Source organism: Oncorhynchus keta, chromosome 14 (genome assembly GCF_023373465.1).
Source record: "Oncorhynchus keta strain PuntledgeMale-10-30-2019 chromosome 14, Oket_V2, whole genome shotgun sequence".
In the NCBI taxonomy this organism is placed as follows: domain Eukaryota; kingdom Metazoa; phylum Chordata; class Actinopteri; order Salmoniformes; family Salmonidae; genus Oncorhynchus; species Oncorhynchus keta.
Window position 1 is genome coordinate 57,402,962 of NC_068434.1, and position 22,181 is coordinate 57,425,142.

The window sequence follows — 22,181 nt, forward strand, 5'->3', positions numbered from 1 at the left end:
GTATAGCTGTTTATTATATTACCTATAAACATATAATACAGTCAATAAACCACTTACAAACCCTTTACAAAGCATATCTTGATGATGTAAAATGTTACCTGGTTTGAATCATTTCACTATGAGAAAATATGATTCCGCTTGCTTCCCTTGACCTAAGCATATCTTTGAACAAAACCACGTGGTTTGTCAAGCACCATAACAATAAGGGTTCTCTTTCATTTATCAGAATGTTCATAATTTTTTACAAAAGACCAACTCCCATGCACTTTATGTGGGGGATCTTGGTCTTTGTAGTCCACCGGGTTGCCTTCTGAGTCATCAACAGTGAGTGGAGGCCCCTATAGGCTGGCTCCTTGTGTACACACGCATGGACTCACACACGCACTCACACATGCACCGATACACCCCGGGCCCTGGAGAGCTAGCATTAGTCACTCCACATAAAAGCTTCCAGTCAATCCAAAGCAGGAGAGCACAGAGAGCGAGTGGGAGACTAGGTCTACTTGGTCTCCATTTACGGCAGCCATTTTGGCTCCACCTGGACGAAAGATGCAACTGCTTTGATTTTGGGAATACAGGCTTACGTTTATATAAGCTGATCAATACAGAGGGAGGCTCTGATCACGTATCACAGCTCATCCAGGGTTGATGGTTTCAACGTCCATTGGGAGTGGCCTTGATTAGTCATGAGTAAAAAATGACTATGCTTGATTACATATATCCCTGACTAGGAACATGATCATGTTGCTCATTGCATTTCATTACACATGGTATCCAACGTAAAACGTGTGCTGGTTACCGTAATCGAATTGTAAACCATGATTTTACGTTGGATGAAATCATGGGGAAACAAACTAATTAAGTGGTTTACCTTCTTCACATACATTGTCATTTCGTGGTTGGATTACACAAATAACCTGGTTGCATTATCTAGGTCTAGGATCTATTTTTGAAGCAACCCACATTTGTAATGTGTAACATTTACACTTTAGGCCTTCATTATATCAGCTGCTATTCAAAACTCCATCTACTTTAGCTTTTTACCTTGTTGCTTTACCTGATTGTTCGACATTGCGCAATCAATCTTGCATATGAACACTACATGAAAAGTTTACACTGTACAGCTCATGTGACGTTGTTTGTTAGGTGTTTACGACAACCAGCGAGGCCCTGCTTACTCGTCCCTTACTTATCTCAACGCTCCGTTCAAGACTCCCAAAGCTGATGACACATCTGGAGCCACTAAAGTTTACCAGCAGGCCACTAGCCTCCCAGCCAGCAGCCCGCATCGCCAGGAAGAAAAAGTTTGATGGTTGAGCAGCTGTTGCATTGCATTAAATCTCGAGCTTGTTAATATACTACCACTGCATCTCTGCAGGGCTTTCGCTTGCACCCCTAGGGACAACCAAGTCTGAGTAAGACTCCATGTGACAACTCTGGGAAGTGCTTACCTGTCCAGCAGTGTGCTAGGATTTAATTTCCTCCTGCCCCAGTTTACATGTGTGACTCCAAACTTGAGTCTATTCTAAGGACAATATACACACTTCCTAGCTACGCTCATTAAGACTACAAAGACTCATAAAGACAAAGACTTGGTAGCATTGTTGTGCCAATTTATGTCACCTTACCATAAGTCATGCTTTTTCATTACTCTGTAATAAGAGTGTAACTACTGTCCTTACACCGTAACATCACGCAACAACCGTTGTCTCCATGAGTCAGGAAACCCTGAAACCCTACACTAAAGCATATGTGTAACTAGCAACATTATCTACACGTCTAGAATGAGGTAACATAATCGACTCCTGCGCGCACCGTCTGATTAATTCAGCTCATTGGAAAGATCCGTGGTGAGATTTTGTGTTGTTAACAAAGACTCAGGTTGCTGTCTTTCAATGAAGGCATATTATGTAACTTCAACATTGAAACCCCAAGGGGGGGTTTCATTTACAATGAGGTTAGTTTCCTTAAGCGCCCACGTGTACATTAGTCAATCTCTTCCGCAATTGAGAACTACAGTAGGATTGTTTCCATACAGATCAGCCTTTCAGTTTCCATGCACACACAATATTTGTGTAACTTAGAATTGCAATGCAATAGGACATAACATGGTCTATAAATATGTCAGAGGGAGGCCCAGACATACTGCACATGTCCAAAGAGTCCTCTGTAGCTCAGCTGGTAGAGCATGATGTTTGCAACGACAGGATAGTGGGTTTGATTCCTGGTACCACCCGTACGTAAAATGTATGCACAAATTAAAGTATTCAGACCCCTCTGAATTATGTTATTGTGTTACAAACTGCGATTAAAATGGATTAAAATATACTTTTTTTTGTCAAGAATATACACAAAATACTCTAATGTCAAATAACTCAAAATAGTTGTTGCATACAGTAAGAATTCAGCCCCTTTGTTTAGGCAAGCCTGAATTACTTCAGGATTTAAAAAAAACTAAATCCATTTTAATCCCACTTAGTAACACAATGAAATCCAAGGGGTCTGAATACTTTTGCAAGGCACTGTAAGTTGCTTTGGATAAAAGCATCTGCTAAATGGCATATATTATACTGTATATCATAAACTATACTAGAGAAGGCTCCAAACAGAAATGTACTGTTTTTGCATCAGAGCAAAGTTTGCACCTATTATTCTCCCAAGGGAATAAAACATAAGGGAGAGACAACGTTGTGATAAGTGAACTGTTTTTATCTTTTCGATCAGATCTGACCCACTATGTAGATTCACAGAGTATTCCACACATACAGTACGTAGCTTCAGTCAGACTGGTTGTACATAATATAATAATAATAATAATAATATATGCCATTTAGCAGACGCTTTTATCCAAAGCGACTTACAGTCATGTGTGCATACATTCTACGTATGGGTGGTCCCGGGAATCGAACCCACTACCCTGGCCATGCTCTACCAACTGAGCTACAGAAGGACCATACATACAGCCTCAATGGGAAAATGCACTAGACCAAAATACAGTGTACACAAATTGACTTGCCAGGGTCACCAAAGGTCACCTATAGCAACAGCTATCCAAATGAACACTGTATCCTTTGAATTGATGCCTGGAGATGAAGAAACCCCATGCAAATCTGAAAATGTTACACTAATTTATCCTACTCTTCATATGAGGTGAGTGTATGGTAACAATTGACACTGCAAAAACCGTCACGCACATGAAATCAGAGGTCAAACACTCATAATATTGTAAACTTATGACGCCTGACTTAACATTGGCATGTGATGCCCCAACCTCTTTTTAACCAAGCTTGATGGCAAGCAGTAGCCGTAGCTGACACAGGCTTAAGTAAAAATGTTTTCAGTTCAAATTGAAGGCATTGATGCCATGCTGGGGAAACGGCAAGCAGATGCTGAGTAACCTTTTTGATGAGTCTGAATGTACTGTTTCAAAAGAACAGTGAATGCCAGTGAATGTTTTTGTCTGACAGGCAGTGACAGGTTTTCTGGATAAAGACCCAGAGCTCTGAGTGCAAAGAGTATACAAATATTGCTTTGTACAACTCAGTATTAAATATTTAATTATTATATTAGGCAGAATGTCAGGGCCCCAAAAGCATCAATGCTGTCAAACATCAAGAGTGTGTGTTTGTGTGTGTGTGTATTGGGGCTGTACAACCAAGTAGTTTCGGGTGACTAATTAAATGAATGCAATCAGCAGGCTAGTAGTGGCCTGTGCAGCACATTATCGTTTGTTTTGATATAGTTGGCCTAGTCTATTCATATTTAATGGATTTACTACAGTCAATGGAAAAAGTGCGTGAAGTTACCCATTTATGTACGCGCATATCTTACTTTTTATAATGTTGCATTATTGAATATAGTTCGAAATGTATGTATGTCCTACTATAAAATGTGGGTGTAGTATGGCAGTACCTGACCTGATTCAAAAACATTCAGCAAGCAACCAAGTCTTTCATCAATTCATTTGGAACGTCTCCAAATGGTTCCAAAGTGCGTCACATAAAGTGTGCGTAACATCAGTGTGTGTGTCATGCTCATATACAGAAAACCCCATCACAAAAATGTGTATCTGTGAACGGTGATTGTATTTAAAAGGAGAACATACCTTGAAAATAACCGCCTGCTGGAGATCTTGGTGCTTTCTGGGATGACCAACAGACCTTCCTTTCTTTCTTATATTAGAGAACCGTGCACTAGGTCCAGCGAACAAGAGATACAGTTCACAAACCCAAAGTTTCCATGATGACAGTCGTTTGTTTCCCATGTTGGTTTCAGTCAACGTCCGTGTAAAGGGATATTGTCAGTTAGTTTGAGGTGGTTTTAAAGGGACGGGGTTGTAGTCGCGCAAGATATCCGTGCAGGACCTCCCGTGACAGCCCGTGTGGAGCAATTTCTCATGTCAGTCTGCAGAGTATCTATTATAATTCTTGTGCTTCACCTCGGTGTTTGGTCAATAAAAGGCTTTATTTAGGCCTAAGCGTTGCAGAGAATGTTGTTTGCCAAGCGGCTCACTTGTTGACCGCAGTGTGCTGCCGAAATAGGTATCATGCTCATTTACTCAAGAATCTCACACATGATTTAGCTATTTCAATGTTTCCGATCGATATTGAATGTTCATTTTTTGTGTGTACACAGATGGGTTAGACCTACACTGTAACACAATACAAATTGATTTATTGTTCATAATAAAATAAAATATCTCAATACTCTTTAGTCAAACGAAGGGTGTATAGGTTGCCATATGGCCTACAGTTTCTGTCTCTCAACATAACTTCCAAGTCTATCTCTCTTGAAAGTCAGCGACTCAAACAAGCTTTTACAATAGTGCAAACTAGGCCTACTATAAACGTTGCCTTTATCACATAACAGTAAAGCGACATCTATATCTCCCCTTCCATTATTGACAAATGAAACTCATAAAGTGCGTATGCATAGCCTGTCTATTCAATCTTTTCGATTTCATTTGTAGGATTACGATGCCCAGATAGGTAGCCTATATCTGATATCATCGGATTACATTGGTGATAATAGTTATAAAGCTTATGATTTGGACGTATATTTTCCCGTAGGCCTATATTCCTCTAACATGGCAAAATAAAACCCCATATTTGAACTTCCCAAAATCTAGCTAAATATAAAGTATGTGTGCGTCTGTCTGTGTGCGTCTGTCTGTCTGTGTGCGTGCGTGTATGCGCGCGCAAGTGCGCACTTGTGTGAGTCTGACCACCTATGTGTGTGTGTGATTTGACAGCATATCTTTCTTCACGGGAATAATATTTGTTTTTGTCATCACACATCAGTCTGTTGTGACTTTGAACATGTACTGTTTTTCCTGCCAATGTCTGTCCCATTTCCTTTACTCGGGCTTTTGTCCACCCCACACAGCGACTCCGTTACCCCCTCTTCCATCTCCATGTACTCGGCTTTATCACCCAGCGAAGAGCCTGAGGGGGAACCTTTAAATTTTTTTAGAAAGTTGGGGAAATAGGGGCAGGCAGGTGGTGGGGTTTCAACAACCGGTGGCGAGTCTGCTTCATTATCAGTCTCCCTGTGGTAGAAGTAATTGAAGTTGGATACAATGACGGGCACTGGAAGAGCTATGGTTAACACACCCGCTATGGCACAGAGCGAGCCAACTATCTTCCCACCGACAGTTATTGGTTTCATGTCTCCATATCCGACCGTGGTCATAGTGACGACAGCCCACCAAAAAGCGTCGGGAATACTTGTGAATTGAGACGCGGGTTCGTCTGCCTCGGCGAAGTACACTGCACTTGAGAACAAAATGACACCAATAACGAGGAAGAAAATCAGAAGCGCTAGTTCCCTCATACTGGCGCGGAGGGTATGTCCGAGGATCTGCAGTCCTTTGGAGTGCCTGGAGAGTTTAAATATGCGAAAGACTCTGACAAGGCGGATTATTCTCAAGATTGCAAAACTCATTGCCTGGTCCCCTTTGCCTTGCTGTTGAGCAAGATCTGTGCCGAGAGTGATGAAATAAGGCAAAATGGATACAATGTCTATAGTATTCATAATGTTTTTAAAGAAATCCGTTTTACTTGGACTTGCAAAGAAGCGCACAATAATCTCAAATGAAAACCAAATAATGCATACCGTCTCCACAATGAAAAATGGGTCGTTAAAAGGGGTCTGTCCATGGGGTTCTGTCGAATTATCTCGTGGTTTAAGGTATTCTTTTTCGTCCCTGAACTCTGGCAACGTTTCCATACAGAAAATGACTATTGATATAACAATGACTAAAACGGACACGACTGCAATCCCTCTCGCAGGTTGTGAGCTCTCTGGGTATTCAAAAAGAAGCCAAACTTGGCGTTTGAACTCGTCCTCTGGTAAGGGTTTCTCTTCCTCTTTGACAAAACCCTCATCCTCCCGAAACTTCAGCATTGCCTCCTCCCCAAGTTCATAGAATTTCACTTCCTCAGAGAAGATGTCAAAAGGTACATTTTGCGGCCTCTTCAATCTCCCCCCCGACTGGTAATAATAAAGAATGGCATCGAAGCTTGGTCGGTTCCTGTCAAAAAAATATTCGTTCCTTAGAGGGTCAAAGTACCTGATTCGTTTGTCCGGGTCTCCCAAAAGAGTGTCAGGAAACTGTGTGAGAGTCTTAAGTTGAGTTTCAAACTTTAGTCCGGACACATTAATAACAACTCTTTCACAGCACCCATACTCACTGTAAACATGTTCGTATCCTGATTGGGGACGTCTATCTGTGAGTGAGACAGTCTCTTCATCATCCATATTACAGAGAAAACTGGAACTCTTGCTTCCCCCGTCCTCCTCTTCTCCGCCTTCCGCCTCGTCCTCCTCTATCATATCCTCCTCGGATCCAAGTAGCGCCAACTCCGAGTGGCGCAAGTCCCCACCGAGAGTCTGGCGACTCCTTCTCCAACGTCCTACTCCGCGTTGCTTTTTCCTTTCTCTGAGAACCTGCTGCTCAGACTCATGGTGGTGCTGCTGTGGCTGTTGCGAGGAGGAGGGGCGCGAGACGGTACTGCCGCTACTGTTGTTGGCATTTGATGAGGAGGCGGTGCGAGACTGATGCTGCTGGTGGTTGTTAAGGAGATGGCCAGAGGACTCCCCTCCCTCTCCAATTGCTGCACCTTCAGCAGCGGCTGTTGCCTGTTGTACCTGTCTCTCCCTTTCGTGCTCCCTTTCCCGTGCGCGAGCATACCCGTAAGGCAGTCGAGTTTTGCATCCATTATCTGAACCTATCATGGCAAACTCCATTTTGAGGAGGGTGTAAATTCAGTTCCCAGTGAATGATGTGATCCCTTTAGCGACTCGTGTAGGCCAATGGAAAGTAACAAGTTGTAGCAAAGGGCGCACAGGTTGGTTGATCCTGCTTTGACAGATAGCAGGCACCTGTTATTCAGTGAGGCGTAGGTGAGTTGAGAATGCGTAATTAAAGGTCAATTTTTGAACACAGTTCACGTTGTCGTTGACATAAAACACCTTACTATATTTTTGTAAAAACGAACTCATATTTTATGACATCATTATTACAGCCAAGAAAATATAGGCTGTGAATGTGTAGGCCTTAAATTATTTTCAAATGTACAGCCTATTAAATCACCAGTTATCGGACAATATATTCACAAAACCACCTCATGTGTCCCTCAGGTGGTTAACTCCAGTGTGAGTACTTGCAGAAATACGGTATTTTTGCATTTTCGTGGTCCCTCCTGGTTGCCATCTTAGGTGATGAGAAAACCGGCCCTTTTATCCTGTACACCTTCAGTGATTCTGAATGACTTTATTCTGCTGACGTCTTCAGCAGCTGCAAGGGAGAAAGAGCAGTTCGATTAGACAACCTACAAATGTATGTATTCAAATGCATGTCCCGTGTTTGGGCGATGCATGCACTAAAGCCTACGCATCACCAACTTAAGACCAGCAACACACGACAAGTCTAATAATACTAATAATTATAATGACAATATTTATAACACGAATTAATCATTAATCGTAATAATAACAATAACTAGCATGGCAACAGGAGACAGACAACGCATGATAACTGCAACATTAGTCTGTGTAGTTAATCATAAACATTCCTTCAATTACGCACGAAATTGTGTTCACTCTGTTAAAAAAAATACCCCACCTTCATTCATTTAGACATTCTCGTTACATTTGATAAAGGCCGAACGAAATCGTTTCAGCACCTTACAAAATGTGCTGTAGGTGAGGATGCAATTCCTTGGTTTGCCCAATTTCGCATCTTGTTTTGGGAATATTAAAATCCCCCGACGTATCCAACCCGCGAACATATCACCTATACATCTGTGTTCGATTGCACTCGGTGGATGACACTTTTTTGACGCGTCTCGACGTTGTCTTGTCTCAATTCAACAGGATCTATTTATTGAGTATCACCCCCATTCCCGAAAAAAGATCCACCGCTGCATCAGTGCTGGAAGCGAAACAATATAAAACGCAGGTCTAGCGAGTATCAATAGCTCAGCCTATTCAAAGAAGCTGCGTCGGAGAGAGGGCAAATTAAAGTTTATGTTCATATGTGAAATAACCCACGGTTAAGTTAGCGCATCACACATCTGTCCGTTGCCTCTACCTCCCCTATTTCCCATTGTGCGTGTTATTGAGGAGTTGTGCCTCGTCCAAATCGAGCATGTGCCGCAGCGCATGCAGAGCTCGATCATCCCCCAGTGGATAGAGCGGGTCACTACGCACCTCAGCCACCACCACTTCTAATACTGGCATAGTCAAATGCAACTGTTGTCACCTATCAAAGGTAACCCTCCAAAGTGCCATTGATATAATTTGACCGTCTACTATGCAACCAGATCGAAAGACACATGGGGCAAATGCATCCTGCACCTGATGAGCACCTCATCTAATAACATCTCGAAGAGAACGCAAAACAAAAATATATATAAAACATGCACATCAAATGATTAAAAAATAGATAGCAAATCTGTGTCTCTAGTCAGCTTCAGACAGAAGTGGAGACAGTTTTTGATCTGTCTTCAAAGTATTGACCTAATGGACTATAGTTGCAATTAACTTATGCCTACATTTACAGAATTCCATCATCAAATAGCATAGTATAGAATAGATATTTTATTGTTCATCTGGTTAGAACAGAAATGTCTGCCTTTTTCCCAACACACCCAGAAACATGCTAGAGAGACAAGTGGTCAGCCTTCGTACAGTGCGCCTGGACAGCAACCTCTAAGGCCAAAGTCAGCCTGATGTTATGGTAGCTGTATACTGATATTCTAATGCACTATTATTTATATATATATATATACACAGTGCCTTCTGAAAATATTCAAACCCCTTGACTTTTTCCACATTTTGTTGCGTTACAGACTTGTTCTAAAATGGATTAAATAAATAACAATCCTCAGCAATCTACACACAATACCCCAAAACGACAAAGCGAAAACAAGTTTAGACATTTTTGCAAATTAATTAAAGATAAAAAAACGAAAATACCTTATTTACATAGGTATTCAGACCCTTTGCTATGAGACTCGAAATTGAGCTGAGGTGCATCCTGTTTCCATTGATCGTCCTTGAGATGTTTCTACAACTTGATTGGCGACCACCTGTGGTAAACTGAATTGATTGGGCATGATTTGGAAAGGCACACACCGGTCTATATGAGGTCCCACAGTTGACAGTGCATGTCAGAGCAAAAACCAAGCCATGAGGTCAAAGGAATTGTCTGTAGGAGCCGAGACAGGATTGTGTCGAGGCACAGATCTGGGGAAGGGTACCAAAACATTTCTGCAGCATTGAATGTCCCCAAGAACACAGTGGGCTCCATCGTTCTTAAATGGAAGAAGTTTGACCAAGACTCTTCCTAAAGCTGGCTGTCCAGCCAAACTGAGAAATCAAGGGAGAAGGGCCTTGGTCAGGGAGGTGACCAAGAACCCGATGGTCACGCTGACAGAGCTTCAGAGTTCCTCTGTGGAGATGGGAGATCCTTCCAGAAGGACAACCAACTCTGCAGCACTCCACCAATCAGGCCTTTATGGTAGAGTGGCCAGACAGAAGCCACTCCTCGGTAAAAGGCACATGACAGCCCACTTGGAGTTTGCCAAAAGGCACCTAAAGGACTCAGACCATGAGAAACAAGATTCTCTGGTCTGATGAAACCAAGATTGAACTCTTTAGCCTGAATATCAAGCCTCATGTCTGGAGGCAACCTGGTACCACCCTACGGTGAAGCATGGTGGCGGCAGCATCATGCTGTGGGGATATTTTTCAGCGTCAGGGACTGGGAGACCAGTCAGGATTGAGGGAAAGGTGAACGGAGCAAAGTACTGAGAGACCCTTGATGAAACCTGCTCCAGAGCACTCAGGACCTCAGACTGGGGCGAAGGTTCACCTTCCAACAGGACAACAACCCTAAGCACACAGCCAAGACAATGCAGGAGTAGCTTTGGGACAAGTCTCTGAATGTCCTTGAGTGTCCAAGTCAGAGCCCGAACCTGAACCCGATCTAACATCTCTGGAGAGACCTGAAATTAGCTGTGCAGCGACGCTCCCCATCCAACCTCACACAGCTTGAGAGGACCTGCAGAGAAGAATGGGAGAAAATCCACAAATGGGGTATTGTGTGTAGGTTGAGGAGAGAAAAAAAACATTTAATACATTTTAGATTAAGGCTGTAACGTAACAAAATGTGGAAAAAGTAAAGGAGCCTGAATACTTTCCCCTGTGGGCCTGGCACCTACCGTTCAAAGGCACTTAATAATTTTGTCTTGTCCATTCACCCTCTGAATGGCACACATACACAATCCATGTCTCAATTGTCTCAAGGCTTAAACATCATTACCTGTCTCCTTCCCTTCATCTACACTGATTGAAGTGGATATAACAGGTGACATCAATAAGGGATCACAGATTCACCTAGATTCTCCTGGTCAGTCTATGTCATGGAAAGAGCTGGTGTTCTTAATGTTTTGTACACTCAGTGTGTATGTGCGTAAATACACTCACTGGCCAGTTTATTGGGTACACCCATCTAGCACCAGGTCGGACCCCCCTTTGCCTCCAGAAGAGCCTGATTTCTTCGGGGCATGGAAACATTGCTCAATTGGTATCAAGGGACCTAACGTGTACCAGGAAAACATTCCCCACATCATTCCACCACAGCCACCAGCCTGTACCGTTGACACCAGGCAGGATGAGGTTATGGACTCATGCTGCGTACACCAAAATCCTAACTCTGCCATCAGCATGACGCAACAGGAACCGGGATTCGTCGGAGCAGGCGATATTTTCCCACTTTTCAATTGTCCAGTGTTGGTGATTACGTGCACACTGGAGCCGCTTCTTCTTGTTTTTAGCTGATACACTCTTAGAAAAAAAGGGTTCCAGAAGGGTTCTTCGGCTGTCCCCATAGAAGAACCCATTTTGGTTCCAGGTAGAACTCTCTGGGGAAAGGGTTCTACATGGAACCCAATAGGGTTCTACCTGGAACCAAAAGGGTTCTATCTGGAACCAAAAATGGTTCTTCAAAGGGTTCTCCTATGGGGACAGCGGAAGAACCCTTTTAGGTTCTAGATAGTAAATTCTTTTCATAGAGTGTAGGAGTGGAACCCGGTTTGGTAATCTGCTGCAATAGCCCATTTGTGACAAGGACCAACTAGTTGTGAGTTCGAAGAGCCCATTCTGCACCCCGCTTTTGTTCTGCACCATTATTTGCCATTTTCCGTCTACCTCTCTTCAACGAGCTGTTTTCGCCCACAGGACTGCCACTGACTGGATGTTTTTTGTTTTTCGCCCGGCCCGCCACAGGAGTTGCTGGTGCGCGATGAGACACGGATATCCCTACTGGCCAAACCCCCCCTAACCCGGACGACACTAGGCCAATTCTGCATCGCCCCACGGACCTCCCGGTCGCGGCCGGCTGCGACAGAGCCTGGGCGCGAACCCAGAGTCTCTGGTGGCACAGCTAGCGCTGCGATGCAGTGCCCTAGAATGGAATAAACCTGTGTACAATAATTTTCTTAGCAGCTGTGGTTCCTGCCAAACACAAACTCCGTTGGCAATCTGACAAGTACAAATCAGAGTCATCAGAAAGCAACATCACGATTAGATCTATTGGCAGTATTTTATCTATTAGTACAGAGATGACATCATTGACTTTCCCCCAGAATTCAACCACCCCGGGCATTTCCACAGCACATGCTGAAAAGTACCAAGATCCCATGTGGTGCAGAACACACATAATGGCAATGGACTAATACCCATGTGATGTCTTTTTTGACGTGTTAGATAGAACCTATGTAAAAAAAAAAGTAAATATTATTTGGTGATTAGGGTTTCTAGATGATCCAAATATATTTTTACATATATATTTTACATACATGTCTCCCAATTCATTTTTCTGTCAGGAAGAGTGAAATCCTTTTCCCATACAGTGGATAGAGTTAATGGTTTTTGTGCTGCTGGAATTAATTGACTACAGATATTAGAAACAACTCCTTTTTAGGGGCGTTTGTCTGTTAGAAGTTTGACCAATGGGTATAGTGCTAGTTCTGCTCCCCAGGGGACCCCATGGGCTCCCATGGATAGGCAGAGTTAAAGGTAAAGACAAAATGATGCACAGGTGTGTGTAATGATGCAGGTGTGCGTAATGATGGGCAGCCTGGCACCCTTGAGCCCCAGGGAGGGGGAGCGGGAGCAGGCATGACAGTACCCTTCCCTCTAGGGGTGCCACTCGGCGTCCCACCTGGGTGAGCCTGGCGGGCCGTCCGAGGCACGGGTGCTGGACAAGCCGGATGAGGCGTGGGAGCCCAATGAGCACGCCGAGGCGTGGGGGCCTGAAGATCCGGCTGAGGTGTGAAAGCCTGATGATCCCACTGAGGCGTGGGAGCCTGACGAGCCGGCTGAGGCACCCCAGGTTGCATCAGCAGCAGCACCCAGACCCAACGTCACCAACAAAAACAAAAACTCCCTGATTCTTCAAAAACTGTGGTGTCAGCATTCTGTGAGGACAGACGCTTGGAGACGAGAAGCAAGTACAGGGAGTAAACATTTAATTCATTTAATGACGTGGGATGGGAGCCTGCCGAGCCAACCGAGGCAAGGAAACCTCTCCAGCCAGCTAAGACGTGGAAGCCCGACGAGCCAGCTGAGGCACCCCCTGTTCTATCGGCAGCGGCACCCAGACGTGACGTCACCAACAAAAACAAAAAACAAAAACTCCCTGATGCCTCAAATTGTGGTGTCAGCATTCTGTGAAGACAGACGCTTGGAGACGAGAAGCAAGTTACAAAGGTGACAGGTTTGCTGGAGCAGGCATGACAAATTGAGATTCTAGCCTGCCAAGTGGCCATAGCGGACCATCTTTTGTATTTTTGGATCTTTTGAAAGGTTTCTAAGTCGTTCTTCCTGCAAGTAGTGTGAATAGAGTGGGATATGGTAATGGATAAGTACCCAGACCATGAGCTGAATGCTGTGAAAATAGACATTATTGGCTGGAGTGATTTCTGAGCGTTTGCGATGTAGAGCAGTATGTCATCTGCATACAGAGAAATGTTGACGAATGCTTTGTGCCAGCGGTTCAAGAGAAAGAGTAAATAGCATAGGGGAGACGGGACAACTTTGTTTACATCCTTGTTGTATGATAAATGGAATAGAATGCGTAGTGCCTGCAGATATAATAGAAGGATTCACATACATGGTGCTAATCACATGCATAAATCTAGCCCCTAAACCAAAATGTTCAAGAACAAGACATAAATATTCCCACGCTAAGCGGTCAAAGGCTTTCCCTGCATCTAATTGTAGCCTGGCGAAAGTAAACCCAGCACAGGACACAAACTAATTTGGGGTTGTTTATTCCGTCAAAGCTTACATTTAAAATAGGATAAATCATCACAAGACGAAGTCACCATGAAGTAAAATTCAGTCTAAATCACAATCAAGTGAAATAAATCTGTTAGTAAAGTGCATAAAAACAATCTGAGTGCAATAAGTACAAATGCACTGCCCACGTGATACCATAACCCCACATGGAACAGGAGATCCTCATCTCACCCATACAGCAGCTTCAAATAATATTATCAACGCCACAATGTGGTTCTGAGAGCACTGTTTTTCAGCTAGCAAGAAGCTAACATCCTCATGTCACTCCATCTAAAGTAATGTTGGACCCACGATGGATTTCATCAGCTCTCCAGTGTAATTGCTTGCACACACTCTTACACACTGCGCATGCTATGCTCTTTTACCACCTGGCTACAAAATGATTACACAGCACACTGGGTATCCAGATTGGAAGCCTCAGCGACCAAATGAAACAGGCAGTGCATGTTATCGGTTGCCTGGCGACCCTTAATAAACCCTGTTTGGTCAGGATGTATGAGCTTGTTAATAACTTTCTCTATTCTCTAGGCGCATGGCTAGAACTTTTGGCATACATCTTCATTTATTTTCCGATTAGACTGATTGGCAGAAAATTAGCACAATTTGTGAGGTCTTTTCCTTTCTTAGAGATTAGGGATATAATAGCTGTATTGATGTCTCTGTGGAATTGTCCTTTTTCAATAACAATGTTAAGCGAGTTGAAAATGAGTTCGGGAGGTATTCCATCAATATCAGGATATTTCTTCATATTTAAAAGACCAGCTTTCAGTTCAGATAAAGTGAGCGAGTTTGGGCAACGTAAGGATCTCCAAGAACTGCCGACAAGCAGAAGTATCAAAGCTATGTGAGGAATTGTGTAAATCTGCGCTCTAAAAGTTGCATTTATTTTTGTAGGATCCGATATCAGTCCCTTAGTAGGGGAGCTGATCAGCTGTATTGATGATCTTGTTTCAGCATGTTTAGGCAGCAGCGCCAGTAAGTGGCTATGCCTACTCCTTTGAAAATAGTATTTTTGTCGCACCCTCTGCATAATGAATTCTGCTCTACGTAGCAACAGGTCTACGTCTTCTCCAGTTGAAGTCGGAAGTTTACATACACTTAGGTTGGAGTCATTAAAACTCATTCGGTTAGGACGTCTACTTTATGCATGACACAAGTAATTTTTCCAACAATTGTTTACAGACAGATTATTTCACTGTATCACAATTCCAGTGGGTCAGAAGTTTACAGTTGACTGTGCCTTTAAACAGCTTGGAAAATTACAGAAAATTATGTTGTGGCTTTAGAAGCTTCTGATAGGCTAATTGACACAATTTGAGTCAATTGGAGGTGTAACAGGGGATGTATTTCAAGGCCGTACCTTCAAACTCAGTGCCTATTTGCTTGACATCATGGGGAAATCAAAAGAAATCAGCCAAGACCTCAGAATTGTTTTTTTTACACCTCCACAAGTCTGGTTCATCCTTGGGAGCAATTTCCAAACGCCTGAAGGTACCAAGTTCATCTGTACAAGCAATAGTACGCAAGGGGGAGGCTTGCAAGCCGAAGAACACCATCCCAACCGTGAAGCATGGGGGTGGCAGCATCATGTTGTGGGGTTGCTTTGCTGCAGGAAGGACTGGTGCACTTCACAAAATAGATGGCATCATGAGGAAGGAAAATTAATGTGGATATATTGAAACAATAGTACGCAGGTATAAACACCATGGGACCACGCATTCGACATACCGCTCAGGAAGGAGACGCGTTCTGTCTCCTAGAGATGAATGTACTTTGGTGCGAAAAGTGAAAATCACCCCAAAACAACAGCAAAGGACCTTGTGAAGATGCTGGAGGAAACAGGTACAAAGTGTCTATAATATAGACACTTTGTACCTGTTTCCTCCAGCATTTATGTCGATATAGGACTCGTTTTACTTTGGATATAGACTCTATATCCAAAGTAAAACGAGTCCTATATCGACATAACCTGAAAGGCCTCTCAGCATGGAAGAAGCCACTGCTCCAAAACCACTGTAAAAAAAAGCCAGACTATGGTTTGCAACTGCACATGGGGACAAAGATTGTAGTTTTTGGAGAAATGTCCTCTGGTCTGATGAAACAAAAATAGAACTGTTTGGCCATAATGACCATCGTTATGTTTGGAGGAAAAAGGGGGAGGCTTGCAAGCCAAAGAATAACATCCCAACCGTGAAGCACGGGGGTGGCAGCATCATTTTGTGGGGGTGCTTTGCTGCAGGAAGGACTGGTGCACTTCACAAAATAGATGGCATCATGAAGTCGGAAAATTATGTGGATATATTGAAGCAACATTTCAAGACATCAGTCAGGAAGTTAAAGCTTGATCGCAAATGGGTCTTCCAACGCATACTTACAAAGTTGTGGCAAAATGGCTTAAGGACAACAAAGTCAAGGTTTTGGAGTGGCCATCACAAAGCCCTGACCTCAAATCCTATAGAACATTTGTGGGCAGAACTGAAAACGTGTGTGCGAGCATGGAGGCCTACAAACCTGACTCAGTTACACCAGCTCTGTCAGGAGGAATGGGCCAAAATTCACCCAACTTATTGTGGGAAGCTTGTGGAAGGCTACCCGAAACGTTTGACCCAAGTTAAACAATTTAAAGGAAATGCTACCAAATACTAAATGAGTGTACGTAAACTTCTGACCCACTGGGAATTTGATGAAATAAATAAAAGCTGAAATAAATCCTTCCCTTTTACAGGGATTAAATATCAGGAAGTGTGAAAAACTGAGCTTAAATCTATTTGGCTAAGGTGTATGTAAACTTCCAACTTCAAATGTACATATGCACACACTGTACATAGATCTTTCTATTTTTATTTTCTTTTGTGTTATTGACTGTATGTTTGTTTATGTGTCACTCTGTGTTGCTATGCATTATCTTGGCCATGTCTCCGTTGTAAATGAGAACGTGTTCTCAACTGGCCTACCTGGTTAAATAAAGGTAAAATAAAATAAAAGGTCAGTTAGTTCCAGTATTTGTTTTTAGCTCAATTTCTCTCTGTTGAATAGTTGTTTTTAAGAGTCTTCCAGGATTTTACAAGGATTTTCCAGTTCACTGATTTTCTGAAACCTTCATTTCTGTAAATTAGAGGATAATTAGAGGATGTGTAGTGTTTCCTCATATGACACCTTTTATAACTAATCATACCATAGTTGAGTCTTCCACAGAGTGGTAATTTATTTTTTAAAAGTATTTTAAATTGGATCTAAACTGAAAGATTATGTCAAGAGGTGTGTAGTAAAGTGTTATTAAACCTCAATCTCAGTGCACACGTTTTCATTGGGAAGAATTGAAATGTACAAAGAATGGGATTATGATCAGATAAAATGGCTGGTAATGTTTTTATATGTTCCATGTTACTTGTAATATCAGTAGATGTTAAAACACAGTAAATTCTCGAGAAAGTCTTAAATCTAGCAGAAAAGGCATGTATAGTCCTTAGTTGTGGGATAATAAAATCTCCAGCAGTTGCTCAGGCCCTGAAGACAGGATATGCATATCATTTTCTTACCATTGGAAAGAAAACACTTTGAAGTTCGTATGTTAAAATATGTTAATGTAGGAGACTATAACACAATAGTTATGGTAGGAGAAAATCCAAAGAAAAAACAAATGGAATTTTTATTTTTTGAGAGCCCATGCTCTTACAATGGAAAGTTCAGAAAATAATGAATTCTAGCTCCCAGGATGTAATTCTTATGGCTTCCACAGAGTATCAGCAGTCTATGTTCAAGGTTTCAGGCTTGTAACTTCCAAAATAAGTAAGAAATTTGAGATTTAGTACAGGGACACACTCTTGGAAATTAGTGTTAGTGCGCGCGATGAAGACATGATGCACCTGTTAATATCGGTTTCCTTAACATACTTCTTTCTGTATGGAATATTATAGTTTGATTACATTTTAGGGTATCTGAGGAGTCAATAGAAACATATTTTGACTTGTTTTAAAGTTTAGCGGTAGATGTTCGGATTCTTTTCTCTGCATGTTGAACGAGTGAATTACTCAAATCGGTGCCGCCAACTAAACAGACCTTTTTGGAATATAAAGAAGGATTTAATCTAACAAAGCAACACTACATGCTATAGCTGGGACCCTTTGGATGACAAATCAAAGAAATATTTTCAAAAAGTAAGTGAATATTTAATCGCTATTTGTGAATTTATGAAACCTGTGCCAGTGGAAAAATATTTTGATTTGGGGCACCGTCCTCAAACAATCGCATGGTTTGCTTTCGCTGTAATAGCTACTGTAAATCAGACAATTCAGTTAGATTAACAAGAATTTAAGCTTTCAGCCGATATAAGACACTTACATGGACATAAATTGCGCTTGAATTGCGCGCCCTCCAGTTTCACCGGAAGTTGTCCTGCTAGCAGGACCCTAGCAATAAGACATTTTTAAAGATCTCAATCTTAAGTGCATTCGAAGCATTCACTTGTGATGAGCTATGAGAAGGTTCAGATCTATATAGATTAGAATCAATAATGGCATTCATGTTAGTTCCAATATTAAGCGTATATTCTGATAAATTGAGCAGGCTCTTTGTCAATTGAGTTAGGAGCATAAATAGATACAAATTCTGTTTTCCTTTCATACAGAGTGGAACATGTGTAAGTAAATCTGTCCTATTTATCATTTCCACTTTTTTTCAATTGTAAAAGGTAGATGGTCTTCATGTAGAATAAGCACCCCTTTAGATATAAAGCAGGAAGCAGCTGCCAGTTTGTAGTATTTAAAAAAAAAAGTATACCCTCTAAAATATGTATTTTGCAATAGTGCAATGTCAATTTTATTCCTATGTAATACGTCAAGACATTTAAATTAGCTTATTTGGCTCATTAGAACCCCTCAGATTACAGGCAATTATCACTAAACTAGCCATGTGTCACACCCTGACCATAGTTTGCTTTGTATGTTTCTATGTTTTGGTTGGTCAGGGTTTGAGCTGAGTGGGCATTCTATGTTACATGTCTAGTTTGTCTAGTTCTATGTTTGGCCTGATATGGTTCTCAATCAGAGGCAGGTGTTCGTCATTGTCTCTGATTGGGAACCATATTTAGGTAGCCTGTTTGGTGTTGGGTTTTGTGGGTGATTGCCCTTGTTACTGTCTCTGTGTTACGGCACTAGTATTAGGCTGTTTCAGTTTTCGTGTTACGTATTTGATTCGTGTTTACTTTGTTTCATTAAACATGGATCGCAATAGCCACGCCGCATTTTGGTCTGACTCTCCTTCACATACAGAAAACCGTTACACCATGATCCATCTGTGGTGATGTGAATGGCAGTTTGATGGATAAAAGGGGAGAAAAGTAACTTACGACAGCAATAAAGTGACTCTTCAGTTGCCAACTAAATAAATGTCAACCAGATATTCCAGAAAAAAAACAGTACACACCTCCATTGTTGGATAAAATTATATATCAAATTACAAAACCCTTCAGATTGGCATTCCAGCCCAATAACCCTGCAAAATGTATCAAAACAATTGAAACAAAGAAACCCTCCCCTCCCTGACAGGTTAGAACACAACTGTCTGCCCTCTACCCTCAATGTTAGACCAGTGACTGAATGCAGCAGTGTCGATCCTAAAACCCTCCCAATACTCCTGAATGTCTCACTCCATTTCCTAAATATCTTGCATTAACTGACACAATGGAGATATTAGAAAGGCAAGAAATACTCAACTGACTGAATGATTAAGCCTTAACGTAGCACAAACATGGAAAACTAACTTGCTAAATAATTCAGTGGTGACAGTTTCAACAACAGTAGGTTATACTGAACACTACTGAATAGATAATCAGTTAGCTAGCTAACAGTTGTTACTATGACTTGCTTAGCTAGCTGCTAACATCATTAGCTGTGACTTTACTGTCCTAATCGTCCAGCTAGCTGGAAAGCTAGTTCACTAGTTAGCTAGCTTGCTGGTGCTCCTTTATCGAAGTTCATAATGATCACAAGTAATTAGATCAAATGTTTCTCAAAACTCCTTGGAGTTGTGAATAAATCCTCTTGACCAGTTCACTTATTCCATAGGTTTCCTGTGCTTGCATGGCCCCGTTGTTGAGTCTTCCTCCTCACAACAGGACCAGCGGCGTGGTGCTCACTGCGGTGCTTGTGGTTGTCCACTGATGCCACAAACTTTTCCTGCGTCTTGTGCTGTGATGAATGACAGGCGCTCTCCCCTGTGTTTTGCACAGAGCGTTGCTGAATAGACGGCGAATGTCCGGAATGTTTGTTCCGGACCACGTTGAAGACTTTGCCACATTGGGAGGTGTGCGTGCTGTAGTCAGGGAAAAAAACGTAGTACCTTACCACCATGGTGAATGAGCTCTGCTGCTCTGGCTCCTTGTAGAATGGCTTGGCGGTCATTGTACCGGAGGACCTTCAAGATCAGCGTCCTCGGTCTGTCTGAAGAATTACTAGTCCCAGGTCCTGAGTAGATGAGATGGGCTCTTTCTATCTCAACCTTGTGAGATATGGATGGGATCCATTTAGGGATCATTCTCTGTAGGAATTCGATCGGATCGTCAGTCTTGTCTCCTTTAAATAAATTAATCTTACATTTGAGTGACTTGACCGGTCCTCCATTTCAGCTGCATCTTCTCCAGTTGTGATTTTCCATTTGCTTTCCCTATTTTCACCTTGCAGATTGTCCACCTTAGTAGGCAGATTGTCAATTGTTTCACCAACTACTTCTCAAATAGAGTTCAGTGTTCCAAATTGGAGGGCCTGTTGTCCAGACCTCTGGCAGTCTCTATGGGGGTACCACAGGGTACTCTTTTCTCTGTATATATCAATGATGTCGCTCTTGCTGCGGGTGATTCCTTGATCCACCTCTACACAGACGACACCATTCTGTATACATCTGGCCCTTCTTTGGACACTGTTACCAAACCTCCAAACGAGCTTCAATGCCATACAACACTCCTTCCGTGGCCTCCAATTGCTCTTAAATGCTAATAAAACTAAATGCATGCTCTTTAACCGATCGCTGCCCGCACCCGCCCGCCTGACTAGCATCATTACTCTGGACGGTTCTGACTTAGAATATGTGGACAACTACAAATACCTAGGTTTCTGTCTAGACTGTAAACTCTCCTTCCAGACTCACATCAAGCATCTCCAATCCAAAATGAAATCTAGTATTGGCTTCCTATTTCGCAACAAAGCCTCCTTCACTCACGCTGCCAAACATACCCTTGTAAAACTAACTATCCTACCCATCCTCGACTTCGGCGATGTCATTTACAAAATAGCCTCCAACACTCCACTCAGCAAACTGGATGCAGTCTATCACAGTGCCATCCGTTTTGTCACCAAAGCCCAATATTCCACCCACCACTGCAACCTGTATGCTCTCGTCGGCTGGCCCTCGCTACATATTCGTCGCCAGACCCATCTATAAGTATTTGCTAGGTAAAGCTCCACCTTATCTCAGCTCACTGGCCACCATAACAACACCTATCCGTAGCACGCACTCCAGCAGGTATATCTCACTGGTCATCCCCAAAGCCAACACCTACTTTGGCCGCCTTTCCTTCCACTTCTCTGCTGCCAATGACTGGAACGAATTGCAAAAATCGTTGGAGACATATCTCCCTCACTAACTTTAAGGATCAGCTGTCTGAGCAGCATACCTATCGCTGCAGCTGTACATAGCCCATCTGTAAGTTGCCCATCCAACTACCTACCTCATCCCTATATTGTTTTTATTTACTTTTTTGCTCTTTTGCACACCAGTATTTCTACTTGCACATCATCATCTGCACATCTATCACTCCAGTGTTAATTTGCTAAATTGTAGTTACTTCGCTACTATGGCCTATGTATTGCTACCTCCTTACTCCATTTACACACACTGTATATAGATTTTTTTCTATTGTGTTATTGACTGTACATTTTTTTTATTCCATGTGTAACTCTGTGTTGTTTTTTGCTGCACTGCTTTGCTTTATCTTGGCCAGGTCGCAGTTGTAAATGAGAACTTGTTCTCAACTGGCCTACCTGTTAAATAAAGGTGGGGGAAAAAATCCCTTTCATCCTTCGCTCAACGTCGATCGTAAGAGCTTCAACACCGTCGCTGGACCAGACAAGACTGGCATAAAGTGCTCTTCACTGACGAGTCGCGGTTTTGTCTCAACTGGGGTGATGGTCGGATTTGCATTTATTGTCGAAGGAAGGAGCGTTACACCGAGGCCTGTACTCTGGAGCGGGATCGACTTGGAGGCGGAGGGTCCGTCATGGTCTGGGGCGGTGTGTTACAGCATCATCGGACTGAGC

The 22,181-nt window shown here is 42.5% G+C and overlaps 1 protein-coding gene across 1 annotated transcript in view; it reads right to left on the reverse strand.

Moving 5' to 3' along the window:
* The window catches only part of LOC118393656 (potassium voltage-gated channel subfamily A member 1-like), a 28,317-nt gene extending 19,706 nt beyond the window's left edge, over nucleotides 1–8,611 (reverse strand). Inside the window, exons 1-2 of the mRNA XM_035786556.2 lie at nucleotides 8,126–8,611; nucleotides 4,106–7,798 (exon numbers count right to left, since the gene is read on the reverse strand). Coding sequence (XP_035642449.1) covers nucleotides 5,290–7,248 — 1,959 coding nt within the window. The 5' untranslated portion in view covers nucleotides 7,249–7,798; nucleotides 8,126–8,611 and the 3' untranslated portion in view covers nucleotides 4,106–5,289. The remainder of the gene's footprint in view (nucleotides 1–4,105; nucleotides 7,799–8,125) is intronic.
* Between the last annotated feature and the right edge of the window lie 13,570 nt (nucleotides 8,612–22,181).